This window comes from Gadus chalcogrammus, unplaced genomic scaffold (assembly GCF_026213295.1).
Source record: "Gadus chalcogrammus isolate NIFS_2021 unplaced genomic scaffold, NIFS_Gcha_1.0 GACHA109, whole genome shotgun sequence".
Taxonomy (NCBI): Eukaryota; Metazoa; Chordata; class Actinopteri; order Gadiformes; family Gadidae; genus Gadus; species Gadus chalcogrammus.
The window spans coordinates 101,703-117,500 of NW_026613544.1; the positions used below are offsets into that span (position 1 = coordinate 101,703).

At 45.5% G+C, this 15,798-nt stretch overlaps 1 protein-coding gene across 5 annotated transcripts in view; it reads right to left on the reverse strand.

The window, feature by feature from the left end:
- Positions 1-370: 370 nt before the first annotated feature.
- Positions 371-15,798, reverse strand: part of LOC130378877 (NACHT, LRR and PYD domains-containing protein 3-like) — a 22,279-nt gene continuing 6,851 nt past the window's right edge. For 3 of the 5 annotated variants that reach the window (XM_056585484.1, XM_056585483.1, XM_056585485.1), the window contains exons 6-11: positions 13,252-15,100; positions 12,040-12,213; positions 9,955-10,128; positions 2,876-3,049; positions 2,653-2,699; positions 371-990 (exon numbers count right to left, since the gene is read on the reverse strand). In XM_056585484.1, the coding sequence (XP_056441459.1) occupies positions 437-990; positions 2,653-2,699; positions 2,876-3,049; positions 9,955-10,128; positions 12,040-12,213; positions 13,252-15,100 (2,972 nt within the window). In that variant the 3' untranslated portion in view covers positions 371-436. Of the gene's footprint in view, positions 991-2,652; positions 2,700-2,875; positions 3,050-9,588; positions 10,129-12,039; positions 12,214-13,251; positions 15,101-15,798 lie in introns of those variants that run through there. The other 2 variants (XM_056585486.1, XR_008894971.1) reach the window with 2 other exon arrangements.

Genomic DNA, 15,798 nt, shown 5'->3' on the forward strand with positions numbered 1-15,798 from the left:
TCAATAGGTATTTTATGTACATTTCAAATAATAAATGTGCTTATCTAACTATGGGAGATCTTGAAAGCCTTTTCATGGTTTATCGTGCCATACTTTAAAGAAGAGAGAGAGAGAGAGAGAGAGAGAGAGAGAGAGAGAGAGAGAGAGAGAGAGAGAGGGGGAGGGGGAGGGGGAGAGAAAGAGAGAGAGAGACTATAACTGCCACAGAGACACTGAGTCATCAGTCCTTTCAGTGTGTGTGTGTGTGTGTGTGTGTGTGTGTGTGTGTGTGTGTGTGTGTGTGTGTGTGTGTGTGTGTGTGTGTGTGCGTTTCAAGGAGGGGCTTTTCTTTTTTATGACCCCCCCCCCCCCCCATTTTTTCACTGAGGGGCGGAGTCGGAGCACGAGGATTGAGGACACGAGGACTGGGATGCTCCTGCTGCCCCCCGCTCTCTTTCTACAACCGACACAGAGAGGCTGAGGACCCCCACCCCACTACCTCCACCACCGGGAGGAGGTCCTCCTGGGTGAAGGAGGACCAGAAGGTGTGGAGGTGTGTCAGTGTGTCTGAGGACCCTCCTCCACCTGGGGACACTCTGTAGAAGGACAGAGAGCCAGCAGGCCGGTCCAGATACACTCCTACTCTGGTGGAGCCAGCGGCGCGGAGAGGGAGGACTATCTGTGTACCGTTGTACCAGGCAGAGTAACGACCATCAAGACAATAAAGAACCCAGGACTTGTTGTTCCCTCCAAGCCCGCTGTCATCACCCTGTCCTCTCCTTGTGATTCCTCTGTATGTCACTCCTATACCAACCCCTCCTTCCCACTCTACCTCCCAGTAACAGCGGCCAGTCAGAGCCTCTCTACCCAACACCTGGCTCCGGGAGTCAAATCTGTCTGGGTGATCCGGATACGACTGGTCCTCTCCACCCCGCGTCACCTTCCTGTTGTCCTCAGACAGAGGGAGGAGTCTGTGGGCCGTGTTGGGGTCCAGTGTGAGGTCACAGGCATCTGAGGGAGAACCAGACATGATGAGCTACTGAACCGCTCTTCATCCTCATCATCATCATCACTAGTACTGTTCTCCTGCGCTCTGTGTACATATACATAGATATGAACACATACATACATATACATATGTACACATACATAGATACACACACCTCAACAATAACGTTATGAAAACATCAACAACAATATTATGAAAACATCAACAACAATATTATGAAAACATCAACAACAAACATCTCTCCTTGGATCCAGGCTGCTCTTCTTCTTTTTATTCTCTTTCTTTTTGTGATCGCTCTCTCTTCTTCTTCAGCCCCCTCCCCATCAGCCCCCCCCCCCCCCCCCCCCCTCCTCAGCCCCCTCCCCATCAGCCCCCCCCCCCCTCCTCAGCCCCCTCCCCATCAGCCCCCTCCCCCTCACCAACCCCCCTCATCCCCCTCCCTCTCATCCCCCCCTCAGCCCCGTCACCCCCCCTTCCCCTTCCCCTCACTGCCCGGTCACAACCCTCCCCCTCCTCCCTCAGCCCCTTCACCCCCTCCCCCCTCCCCCTCACCCCCCTCTCAGCCCGGTCATCCCCCGCTCAGCCCGGTCACCCCTCCTCCCCCTCACCCCTAGTTCTCCCCCTCAGCCCCGTCAGCCCCCCTCCCCCTCCCCCTCACCCTTAGTCCTCCCCGTCATCCCCCCTCCCCCTCCCCCTCCCCCTCCCCCTCCCCCTCCCCCTCCCCCTCGCCCCTAGTCCTCCCCCTCCCCCTCACCCCTAGTCCTCCCCCTCAGCCCCGTCACCTCCCTCCCCCTCCCCCTCACCCCCCCCCCCTCAGCCCGGTCACCCCCCTCAGCCCCCCCTCAGCCCAGTCATCCCCCCTCCCCCTCAGCCCCCTCCCCCTCAGCCCCCTCCCCCTCAGCCCCCCCCCCCCTCAGCCCCCTCTCTCTCACCCCTTCACCTCCCCCTCACCGGCCCCTAACCCGGTCACCCCCCCTCCCCCTCAGCCCCTTCACCCCCCCACCCCCACACTCCACCCCCCTCAGCCCCGTCACCTCCCTCCCCCTCCCCCCCCCCTCAGCCCCGTCACTTCCCACCCCCTCCCCCCCCCCCCCCCTCAGCCTGGTCAACCCCCTCCCCCCCCCCCCCTCACCCCTCAGCCCCTTCACCCCCCCTCCCCCTCCCCCCTCCCCCTCAGCCCCCCCTCAGCCCGGTCATCCCCCCTCCCCCTCAGCCCCCCCTCAGCCCGGTCATCCCCCCTCCCCCCTAGTCCTCCCCCTCAGCCCCCTCCCCCCCCCCCCCCCCTCAGCCCCCTCTCTCTCACCCCTTCCCCTCCCCCTCACCGGCCCCTAACCCGGTCAACCCCCCTCCCCCTCAGCCCCTTCACCCCCCCACCCCCACACTCCTCCCCCCTCAGCCCGGTCCCCCCCCCCCCCTCACCCCTAGTCCTCCCCCTCAGCCCCCCCTAAGCCTCGTCAGCCCCCCTCAATGTAACAATGTAAAACCTGCTGGGTTTTATACAAGCAGGTCTAACTGTGATGGTCGACAGTATTAATATACGTATGATACATGATGTCAGCCATCATCTTCATTCCCAGTAGGATGTGACCTCACTTCCTGCTGTGTGGATGGACTTTCCATCTCAATAGTGAGTGTGTGATCTGATGAATCAAACAGACACTTACACTTCTTTAGAGCTGGTTTCAGCCTCCACACTCCACCGTGCTCCACACTGGGGGGGAAACAAAGTGAGAGCAGCATGTTGAAACATTCACCTTCATCATCTGCCGTCTCATAACGTTCTGCACAACATGAGTGACAGCTGCCTCTTCAAACCACTTCATCTAGCAGCGGCATGAATCCTAGTAGGAGACTTTGTCCCTGAGTGGTGAGCTGTCCTCTCCATACCTGAGAGTGTCCAGTCTCCAGCGTGGATCCTCCAGTCCAGCAGAGAGCAGCGCAGCTCCAGAGTCTCCTGGGTGATTGTAGCTCAGGTCCAGCTCTCTCAGATGGGAGGGGTTGGAGCTCAGAGCCAAGGCCAGAGAAGCACAGCCTTCCTGTGTGACCAGGCAGCCAGACAAGCTACACACACACACACACACACACACACACACACACACACACACACACACACACACACACACACACACACACACACACACACACACACACACACACACACACACACACACACAGAAATACACAGGTGTAAAATACTGTGTTTTTCCAGTCTGCCAACCAGTTTGTGAACATCCTACTCCAACCACAAGTGTCGTTGCCTTGGTCACGGTCCTTTTATGAAGCACTTCCTGGTCCAGTGAAGGGACACCGGTGGCGAGGTGTGTGTGGATGTGTGGAGCTCCTTCTGGCCAGCGGTTCAAGATGCCCAAGAGAAAGCTACCATCTAGATTATAGATCCATCAGGGAAACCACTACCGTGATCAAAAGTATTATTATCAGGGGTGCAAACTGGTGATGGCCCAAAAAGGTGACGACATTTTAATGTCAGAAAACAAATGAAAGATCACGGGCCCAGGCCTTCCTGTGATTCAACGGTTTAAGTGACTCATTAAAGCAGTCAGTGTCAGTGATGTTCAGACCTACTGTATGAAGCAGTGCTCACAACAACAACTTAATCTATTAGAATTTAAAATGTATTCATGTGAAACTTTAAATACATTTAAGATAAGTAACATACAATACTTTGCAGTAATATTTGCAAGCCCCCTTTGCCAAATATGTTAATTTTCTAATGGTAGCAATCTGGCCTACATCATCTGTTATAAGAGACAGTTTACTAAATAAACGACTTACACGGTGAGAGTAGTTGTCCTATTTCCATGTGTGGACGGACTAAGGAATCAGCAATAGTTCACTCAGCATGCATAATAATGTAGTAGTCTTACCCAGTGGCGGACTCAGGTGGCCTCTAGGGTGCTCCTTCATACAATAAATTATGATGATGTGCCCTCTAGAACAAGAAAATTCAAGGACGTGCCTTAATGAGTGCCCTTATAGTCCCCTTCTGCCCGTCTGATGCCCTTTTAGTGCCCCCTTTAGTACCCTGATAGTGCCCTTCTGCCCGTCTGGTCCTTCTAGTGCCCTGATAGTCCCCTTCTGCCCGTCTGGTCCTTCAAGTGCCCTTCTGCCCATCTGGTGCCCTTCTAGTACCCTGATAGTGCCCTTCTGCCCGTCTGGTCCTTCTAGTGCCCTTCCAGTGCCCTTCTAGTGCCCTTCTAGTACCCTGATAGTGCCCTTCTGTCCGTCTGGTCCTTCTAGTGTCCTTCTAGTGCCCTGATAGTGCCCTTCTGCTTGTCTGGTCCTTATAGTGCCCTTCTAGTGCTCTTCTGCCCGTCTGGTGCCCTTCTAGTGCCCTTCTGCCCGTCTGGTGCCCCCATGGTTGAAAAAGTGTGCTAAAGCGCCCTCTATGGTGGTGAAAGTGAGAGAAAGTGCCTTATTGGCTACCCTTTACACGTGAACGAAAATTAATGAGTGCCCTAGGTTGCCCCTGATGATGATGATGTGCCCTCTGGAGCAAGAATATGGCAAACCGAAAAAAACATGTTGTGGTTAGCTATTGAGGTGCAGATGTTCCTCTCTTTGGTAGCTGACGAACGGGGAATGCGGGGCGTTGCTTTCATGTGGCGTCACCATGACAAACAGCTACATCAAGTGATACTTAAATCTCCACTGGATAACGAAGCAAAAAGCGGATAAAGAGTATGTCAGGGGTGTGACCAGGTACACGTGTAACCGGTTAGCAGAGGTGTCAAAAGTATTCACATTCATTACTCAAGTAGAAGTATAGATACTAGCGTTTAAAGATACTTCTGTAGAAGTTGAAGCATCAACTCAAGCTTTTTACTTAAGTAAAAGTATAAAAGTACTGGTTTCAAAACTACTTAAAGTATTAAAGTAAAAGTAATGCAAGGGGGAAAAAATGCCATCAAGGACAAAAGCTTAGGCCGTGCCACAGGGGCCTATAGAATTACAATCAGCTTTTTTGCTAAGTATGCTCACACATACAAGGAATTTGGTCTCTGTATTTATCCCATCCGTGAATTAGTGACACACACACAGCACACCTCTATAGCACACTGCCCCACTTCCCCCAAAGAAACCTTTTTCTAAAGGCCATCTAATGACTATAATGTTAATCTTGAAAAAATTGGGATGCACCTGTTTCAGACACATTTATGCCCATTGAAAATGAATGCATATTAGTACAATGCAAAAACATTAAAGAACCATATATGTGTACTACTGAGCATTAACATGTGTTTCATGGAGCGCCGCGGAAGATATGATGACTAGTTCCCTGTAAGTATTGGAATGGTGCAAAAAGTCAAACTTCAGAGGCATGTTATCAATAGCCTTTATTGGTAATGCAAATGTAGCCCAGGCTTCATAAGCTGTGAAACAGTTAAAAGAAGAAAGAGTAAAAGTCCGCTATTACTTTGTATGAATGTGTGAGAGAGCGATAGCTGGCATTTATGGGGTTAACTGCGTCGGACAGAGCAGAGTGAAGCGGCGTTGCAGGTGCGCATAACTGCGTGATAATTAGTGGGAGAGGAGAGAACGCACCGTTCGGTTGCACGATTGAAAAATATCTAGAAGTAGTTAAAAGTATCTAGAAGTAGTTGGAAAACACCGCGAGCTGACTCAACAGTCCACAGTTGATGTTGCCCGCTCGGCGGTGAGTTTAATGTGTCTTTTGAATGTGGGGAGCGTCGAGTGGAGGTGTGTGTGCTTCAGTGCGAACTTGTCGCTAACTGCTAAATTGAAACCTTGTGCGTTAGCCGCTAGTGTAGCGACCAAGGCGAATTAGCATTGAACTCGAGCTAACGCACAAGTTAACTGCTAACACCGTGGGGTAATTCTAAATGTTAAGCTATTGTGTGCATTGTATGCAAGGAGAGAAAAAGGGGGATTCATTATTTAATTCGGACAATTGATGCTAAAAGGCTATTTTGAGTTATTTGAGTTTTTATTTCATTCACTGGTAAAGTGAGACCTATGTGGATAATATATTTTTGTTAATTGATTTAAATGAATATATAGGTCATATTTATGTTATTATTTATTTTAACTGAAACAATGGCCTGTTGTAATTTACTGAGATGTATGAATGTGGCCTGTTCTACAGGTCAGGTTTTTGTGAAGGATTTGAATTGGTGAAGCTCGATGTCGAGGGGACATCAGCGACACCGGTAGTCAACGATAGATAGGAGACCAGCACTGGATAGCCACCAGGCAGCTTCCAGACATCCGCTGGAGATAACCAGATGGCGAGCCGGAACTAAGGAACAGAGTCATCTGAACTACCTCCCAAACCTGCGGTGTGGTAGGAAACACAAAGATCAAAGGGCCCCAACGATATAAACTGAGCTCATATCAAGGAAGAGAAGACCATAAAGACATTTCTTTATATTTCTATTTTATTTTGCGCGCATTTTATTATTTTCCATGTTGAAAATTGTTGTTAACAATACAGTTCTGAAACTATGTTTTGTGAGTGTGGTCAGTGTTGATGTTCCATCCTGGGCTCCATGAGCGTTAACCTAGAATCCTGGTAACTGGTCCAACTTCGAATTGAAACCGAAACCCAAAAATACCTGTAACCTCATAAGGCAAAGAGGGGTTACACAAATGTAGGTATCCAAGCTTAGCTGCAGGAATTTAAGATGTAAAGAGTAAGAACTGAGTTGTTTTTGCATCCAACCATTTCAAAAAAGTCTTCCAGGGATGTAGAAGGGTTGACTGGTGCTTGGTTGGGACATTTCGCTCATCTAGGGTGCACTCACACTAGGCCATCTGGCCGTGGCCGTGGCCGTTTTCATAACCTAACCGTGCTCAAATCTGCCAGTGTGAGTGTGGCCAGTCCGGCCAGGCCAGGCCAATTTGGCCACTTGGGAGAGGTGTCCTGCTACAGTACGGGCCGCTACGGTACAGATGCTAATGAGCCGACACGCGCACAAGCACAGCTACGGATCCATAAGGCTGCTATTTCGTAGCTCGAATGTGGCGCGATTCATGTCATGTCAGAGAATGTAGAAGGGCTCTGGTCATGCGCAGGTGCCATGGATCGCGTATAAACCAATAGGGTGTCAGAATGGTATATGTTCCTATTCTCATCAAACCAATCAAATTCACTATATCCGATGGCGCAAATTATCTGGATAGGTTTTTTTGTTTGTATTTTTTTGAATAAAAACAAGCCGAAATTAAATAGGAGTAACAAAGCCATTTTTAAAAAGTAAGGAGTAGAAAGTACAGATAAGTGTGTGAAAATGTAAGAAGTAGAAGTAAAAAGTAGGCTGAAAAATAATTACTCCAGTAAAGTATAGATACCCAAAATTTCTGCTTAAGTAAGGTAACGAAGTATTTGTACTTTGTTACTTGACACCTCTGCCGGTTAGTAAATCATAACTGTTTAGGAAAAATCAGTAAACGAAAATCGAAAAAAATAAATAATAATAATAATTTTATCAAAAATAACACCTAGGCTACTATTTATTTAGCGATTAATAAAGCTACAAATGTTCCACTTGGACAACATTAAGGAGCTAATAAATGCATGGGATAAATGTTGGGTAACTGAACACCGGGCATAGGCTACGTCATGTAACATGGCCACTGAGTCACATGTGTAACGTAACAGCCAATCAGCGTTCAACCGTCAAACTCAGTGCAGTGCAGTCCGGGGTGAACTGCAGCTTGGAGGAGAAAGTGAATGTTGCCGTTTGCGACACCCGGAGCTCTATATATAATATAATAGTATATAATATAATATTTGTGTATATAATATCACGGCCGAAAGCTCTGTGCGCCTCCGGATGGCCGTAGCGCGGGGAGCTCTCATAGGGATTGGGCTTCTCGGGGTTTGTTTACCGGCGTTGCTATGTTTCCGGTCTTGTGTGTTCCAACGGTTTATTAGGTAGGCCTATCTAATAAATCTCTGTCTATTCAATACTTCATTCACTGCCTCTTCCGTGGTCATTACAATATTATGAATACACTGCGTATATTAATATGAACATATCTCAAATTATCCCATAATACATGTCCTCATATTTTCTGCGTGGGCCGATATGAATATACTGCGGGTCCTCCGACGTCTCTCCCTCTTCCACAAAAGGTAACAGGACACCGACGCTGTGCGTCGGTGTCCTGTTCGCCCTGTCGGTGCTTATTTTCCCGATAATGACCGGCGTTCTATACATTATCCCTTAGCCTACATATATATTTAGCAGAGTAGGCCTAAGTAACAAATGTGTACAAAGTTACACAGGTATGAAACTGGGCTCGGGCTCGTAATTACAGTTAATGTGTCGGGCCGGGCTCAGACAGAACGTGCTCGGGCCGGGTCGGGCTTGATTTTCTGGGCCCGATCTAAACTCTACCCTCCATTGGTCGTATAGCGCGACTGCCGTCCACTTAGAAAATTAAATAAAAAAGAAAACGGTTAACCGTGTACACGAAAAAAAAGGGGTTGTGTAACCGTTTACAATTTTTTGTAACCGTTCACACCCCTAGCAACCCATAGTGGAAAAGCGCAATTAGATGCCAAGTTAGAAAAACTTAATATTTTCAGTTTGCATAATCCGTTTAAAATGTATATACATTTTTTGAGAGTTCAAGATCATTCAAGTTTAGGTCGTTTCGTGCAAGAGAGACGATAATGGTCAGCTCAACATGAAGGAAAACTTCCTTTAATGTTTCCGTAGCTGGCTGTCAGCGGTCAAAGACTGTATGGTAGCGGCACATTGAATTTTCTCCCGTCTAATTTTTACTTAAATGTTAGTAAAGATAAAAGCAGGAAGGCGTCCTCCTTTCTTTGGCTAAAATGTGAAAGTGCACAATGATGTGAACAACTCATTTTGGTGTTTATAAAGTCGCTAGAATAAGGGGAAACAGTGTATTTGAAGCAATTTTTTTTCTGGGGGAATACCCCCAGACCCCGCCTTTAAATTATGAGCCCAATGATTACTTTCAGTGCTACATGGAGATGTAACAAGTGCCCCGAATGGGACCTTCAAGGCAGCGCTTGCTAAGGTTAGGGGATAGGACCTTCCAGGCATCGCTTGCTAAAGTTAGGGGATAGGACCTTCCAGGCAGCGCTGCTATTAAGGCTCCGTTGGGGGAACAAAACACCATCAAGTTAGAAAAGCCACTGTGTCCGCTGGTGGGGCCCCATGTTGACCAGAATGTGCCCTTTTTATTTTTTCGCCCCTGCCCTTCAAACAGTCTGAGTCCGCCACTGGTCTCACCCTGTAGTCTTTGGGCCAGGACTGATGCAAAGTCAATCCTGGCCAAGCAGCAGAAGCTAAGTGACAATGTGCCAAGAGTATTCTTACAGTTTATAACACAGGGCGCTGGTAGACATTAAGAATATCGCCACTTCTCCCAGAACCACTACACCACTGCTTACAGCTGTTGAAATACAGCTGGACTTAACTATCAATTAACAAGTATTAATCCTTGGCTTTCCTTATTTATTAGTTCATAATGAATAGAGCTTTAATGAGTTTGTCTCTTCACTGGGTACACAATATAACAATGTTATTCTATATCCTATTCATATTTGTGAGTGAAGAATTTGTTATTTAAATAATGAGTACCGGAAGTTCGGAGTCCCTCCAAAATGTTTATTTTGAGGCTTTCAGGGGGTCTGACGTGTCCAGCTGGGGGTAAGACTCTCCAAAGACCACCTGTACTTCACCCTGCTCTAAACTATCACTGTCCCGTATACGGGGGACAGTGGGGGGGCAATAGTATTATATTTTGAGTTCATTTTATATTTATAATGAAAGGTTGCAGGCATATGGATGTATTAGAATATCCACCTAAACTACAAGGTGTTACATCTCCAATGATGCAAAGTCATGCATGTGGTCATTACAGGTACTGAGTTATAAGCTGGGTTTATAACTGTCCTCTGATGTAGAACTTGTGGTGTAACTGTTTGACCATTGAGTAAAACTGACCTGAGAGTTTCCAGTGTACAGTGTGGACTCCCCAGTCCAGCAGAGAGCAGCTTCACTCCTGAATCCTGCAGATCGTTGGTACTCAGGTCCAGCTCTCTCAGACTAGAGGAGTTGGAGCTGAGAACTGAGGCCAGAGCTTCACAGCATCTCTCTGACAGATGACAGCCAGTCAGCCTTCACACAAACAATAAACACAACATGTTAGGAACTGTGATAATTTTTTTTATTTGAAATTTGTCATAAGACATGTTTTATTAGTTTAACTACATGTCAATAAAGTAGATCTTTAAATTATATACTTAGAGGTCAGATAACTAAAGATTTAATATAACCTTTAGTTAAAAGAAGAATCCGTTATTTAACTTTACTAAACAATTCTAAAGTGCACCTTACTAGTCACGTTTCCATCTAAAAGGTGAAGCGAATCTTTAGAATGTTCGCAAAAAAGAAATTTGAATTAGGTGCATTTCCATCAAGTGGTTGGAGCGGAAAACTACACACATTCCAGGACTTCTCGTGTCCTTTTGATAACATGCTCTCTCTTAGGTACATGGTGGAATTTAGTTGTTGTTTTCCATCTAAAAAAGCTGTAATGTTTTTTTCTTCGATGAGAGCAAAGAAAAATTTAATCTCTCCATCGGTCCACACATATCTATTATTCAAGTTACCCATCTGTTCCATGGAAGTATTTAAAGGATACAGTTCACATATTGATCATTTGAAATTCATCCCCGCCTTTATACCACAGATACTCTAGGGTCTATACTAGCATATAACCGTGTTTTCTGATTACAGTTTAATGCATTTTTCACAATTTACAAGCTCTCCTTTTGAAGGCTGAACAGACAATTGGACTGGAACTACTTGGAAGGTGTCTATATATCAGGGATTAATGGACACCCTGCAGCCAATCAGAATCGAGTATTCCCCAAGACCATGTATGATTAAAGGATATAGAAACGCTTAAAAATAGATATTGACGCTACAAGCTGATGTCGGCGGGGGTTGCTATGGCCGGTCGGAAATCGGAAAGACGTTGTCAGTCCCGTGTCTTCAATGTTCGCTATGTCACAGCTGTTTCGAAAACTGTTTCCATCTCCCGTTTTGCGCATTTACTCTCCTTCGCATGAGTCAAAAACCACCTCAAGTGAGCAGAAAAACTTTTTTGCGAATGAAGAGGATTTTTATGCAAATTTTTGTGTTTTCATCACCGTTTACTGATTCGATACTTCAAAATTTGCAAATCAGCAGGAGGATGGAAACGCAGCTAGTGTCTGACTACATGGTTCTGAGTAGAATAGGAATGTAATAAAACATACACCTTATACCATCATTATCAAACTGAATCCGACGTACACCTTTTACTCTCATGGCAACACAAATAGAGTGAGATGGAGGTCTTGTGTATGATAAAATGAGTGGTAATGGCGCTGCGATGCACGCAGACTGCCAAGGTTTAGTTCAGTGCTGGGTTAAAGCGCGGCTGTATTGCGGCGCCGGTGTGATCGCTCTACTAGGAAACACGACCCACTTAAGTTCCCATGAAGACCCTCCGCTTCGATCAGAAAACTAAAACACTGGTTTGTACTTTGTGCATAGTTTCAATGAAATGTCACAGCAGCACTAGCTCTATTCAAGAGCATGTGCAGAAATGCACTATTCTGGATGACCTCCTCCTCCTCCTCCTCCTCCTCCTCCTCCTCCTCCTCGTAGGAGGAGGAGGAGGAGGAGTTGGTTGGTGAGCAAAGAGATGTCAAGGCGCTGGCGTTAAAAACAGAAAAGACCCCCTATGCAATCAAAACATTAACAACTGATGAAAGGTGAGTGAATCTGTTCACATGAATGGACACAGATGGATAGTACGTGACCAAGGACATTCTCACGTCTAATAAAGGGCTGCGATCACATTTGTTAGGGTGCCACCAAATTAAAAAGTAATTGGCAAGTAGAAAATGTGTCTTGAGCCCTGAGAAAACATATTCTACGTGTTTATTTAGCCTCATTAACTTCCTGGAGTTAAATCTGTTCAATGTCCTATGATGTAGAACTTGTGGTGTAACTGTTTGACCATTGAGTAAAACTGACCTGAGAGTTTCCAGTGTACAGTGTGGACTCCCCAGTCCAGCAGAGAGCAGCTTCATTCCTGAATCCTTCAGATCATTGGTACTCAGGTCCAGCTCTTTCAAACTAGAGGAGTTGGAGCTGAGAACTGAGGCCAGAGCTTCACAGCATGTCTCTGACAGATGACAGCCATTCAGCCTTCACAATAAACACAATATGTTAGGAATTGTGATTAAAATGACCCATATCTTTTACTTTAAACTTAATGAAATACGTGGGCATCAACCAATAACGTCATAGTGGCCAATAACGTAATAACTACCAGTAAGGTCATTTAAATGTAATAAAGCCGATAACGTAATAACTTGCCAACAATGTAATAAAGTTGTTGAGCCAAAAATGTAATAACTTTTTGCAATTAATGTGATCACTTATTACGTTATTAGCTGCTTATATTAAAAGAATACTTTGAAAATGTAAGAACTGAGCCAATAACGTAATAAATGAGGCATCACTTTATTTTATTTTCAATTTCTGGAGAGAAACTGTCACACTTAGCCTTATTATTGCATCTTGCATCACATGTTTAAATATCTGACCTTACAGTTACCCTCCACCCTCATACCTGGGACCATCATGCTTTCCGAGGTTCTACTATAGCGGAACCTTAGAGTTACATATTAATCCAAATTCACTCTTTGCTCCTTTAAGGCATCCTCTGGAGGGGTCACTGTAAGGTCAGATATTTAAACATGATACGAGATGAAAACACAATAAAGTTTTACCTCATATACTACATCATTGGCTCAGTTATTGCATTTTCAATTTATTTTACACAAGGCCAATAACGTAATAAGTTATTACATTATTGGCAAAAAGTTATTAAATTATTGGCTCAACAGCTTAGTTAAATTATTGGCAAGTTTTTATGTTATTGGCTTTATTGCATATACATTATTACGTTATTGGCAATTATTATATTATTGGCCGTTATTGGCGGTTATATTGGCCGAATAAGATATGTTTTATTAATTGAACTACATTAGATCCTTAAACGTTAATTTAATAATGTGTGTAACTTTTAACATAATTAAGTTATTGTCTTCATCTTTATTAGAGAAGTGGGTTAGGGGGTTTATTGTAATACATGTTATCAGTGAACCTTAAGATATGTTTTGTTAGTTATAACTTACATATTCTACCATCAGGTATATTGTGTTTTATGAGTGAACCTACAGAGATCTTTTGGAGGCTTTGATCACTGGCAGCAGCTTCAGAAGACCCTCCTCTGAAGCTGAGTATTTCTTCAGGTCAAACACTTCCATCTCTTCTTCTGATGTCAGTAAGATGAAGACCAGAGCTGACCACTGAGCAGGTGAAAGAGATTCTCTGGAGAGACTTCCTGATGTCAGCGACTGTTGGATCTCCTCCACTAGAGAACGGTCGTTCAGCTCATTCAGACAGTGGAACAAGTTGATGGTTCTCTCTTGAGAGAGATCTCCACCTATCTTCTTCTTGATGTAAGACACTGTTTTCTTCTTGGTGACACTGTTTTCTTCTTGTGAGCCCCTTCCTGTCTGTCCCAGCAGATATTGTTTAATCTGAGTGATCAGTGATCTATTCCCTGTCTGTCCCAGCAGACCTCGTAGGACAATCTGATTGGTCTCCAGAGAGAGGCCCAGGAGGAAGCGGAGGAACAAGTCCAGGTGTCCGTTCTCACTCTGTAAGGCCTTGTCCACAGCACTCTGGTAGAAGAGGTTGATTTTACCTTCACCGGAGGTTGGCTGTTCTTCTGTGAGCAGATTGACCCCAGTGTTGATAAAGGACCTGAAGACATAAAGGGCAGCCAGAAACTCCTGGAGGCTCAGATGGACAAAGCAGAACACCTTGTCCTGGCACAGCCCACACTCCTCTTTAAAGATCTGGGTGAACACTCCTGAGTACACTGAGGCTGCTCTGATATCGATGCCACACTCTGCCAGGTCTTCCTCGTAAAAGATCAGGTTGCCACTCTCCAGCTGGTTAAAAGCAAGTTTTCCCAGAGAAACAATGATCTCCCTGCTCTCTGAACTCCATTCTGGATCTGTTTCAGATCTCCCATGGTACTTCCTGTCCCCCTGTATGGACTGAACCCTCAGGAAGTGGCTGTACATCTGAGTCACGGTCTTGGGCATCTCTTCGATCTGGGATTTTTTGAAGATGTTCTCCAGAACTGTAGCAGTGATCCAACAGAATACTGGGATGTGACACATGATGTGGAGGCTTCGTGATTTCTTGACGTGGGAGATGATTGTGCTGGCCAGCTTCTCCTCTCTGAATCTCTTCCTGAAGTAGTCCTCCTTCTGTTGGTCGGTGAACCCCCTCACCTCTGTCACCATGTCAACACACTCAGCAGGGATCTGATTGGCTGCCGCAGGGCGTGTGGTTATCCAGATGCGAGCGGAGGGAAGCAGGTTGCCCCTGATGAGGTTGGTCAGCAGCACGTCCACCGAGGTGGACTTTGTGACATCAGTCCAGATCGGGTTGTTCTGGAAGTCCAGAGGAAGTCGACACTCATCCAGTCCATCCAAGATGAAGGCAACTTGGAACCCTTCGTATCTGCAGATTCCTGCTTCTTTGGTCTCAATAAAGAGGTGATGAAGAAGTTCCACCAAGCTAAACTCTTTCCCTTTCAGTAAATTCAGCTCTCTGAAAGTGAGGAGAAATGTGAAGTGTATGTCCCGGTTGGTTTTGCCTTCAGCCCAGTCCAGAGTGAACTTGTGTGTTAAAACGGTTTTACCAATGCCGGCCACTCCAGTTGTCATCATTGTTCTTATTGGTTGATCGTGTCCAGGTAAGGGTTTAAAGATGTCCTCACATCTGATTGGTGTTTCTTCCTTGGCTGGTTTCCTGGAAGCTGTTTCAATCAGTCTGACCTCATGTTCCTTGTTGACCTCTCCACTGCCTCTCTCTGTGATGAAGATCTCTGTGTAGAAGTCGTTCAGATCTGTTTGCTGTCCTGCTTTAGCGATTCCCTCAAACACACACCTGAACTTCTTCTTCAAATGAGACTTCATTTTGTGTTGACATTCAACAGCAGCAGATCCTAAATGAGAAAACGACCGATGACATCAGTTAGTGGATGGTGATCAGTGGAACCAGGTCAATATTTTCTGTTAAATTACCAACTTCATGATATTTAGTGGCTTCAATACTTGTGGTCTGAAAAGCTGGTTGTGAAGGACTGCATGTTACAGATTCTAAATGTTAAGGAATATTATTTCCACAGCAATCTGATTGGTCTAATGATAGTAATAATGATAGTGAATCAGTGTAAAGTGATTTGCTATGCTAATACAACAAGACAGGGTTTCATCACTTCCACTGAGTTGTTCTGCTGTTGGTCTGCAGTATAATGATTAATGTTATTTAACCTGATAGAACCACAATAACTCTACAGATCTGGATCAAACCATCTTACCTCATACCCCACAATAACCCTACATATCTGGATCAAACCATTTAACATGATACCCCCACAATAATCCTACATATCTGGATCAAACCACTTAGCCGGATACCCCCACCATAACCATACATATCTGTTTCAAACCATTTGACCTGATACCCCCACAATAACCCTACATAAATGGAGGAAACCATTTACCTGATTACACATTAACCCTACACCCTCTAACCCCAAAGAGGAAAGATACTGCTCCTTAAAAATATATTTTTTTCAAGATAAGATCTCTTTTGCCCTTCAAAATAATAGTCTCCTCTGTCTTCAAAGTAAGAGTCTCT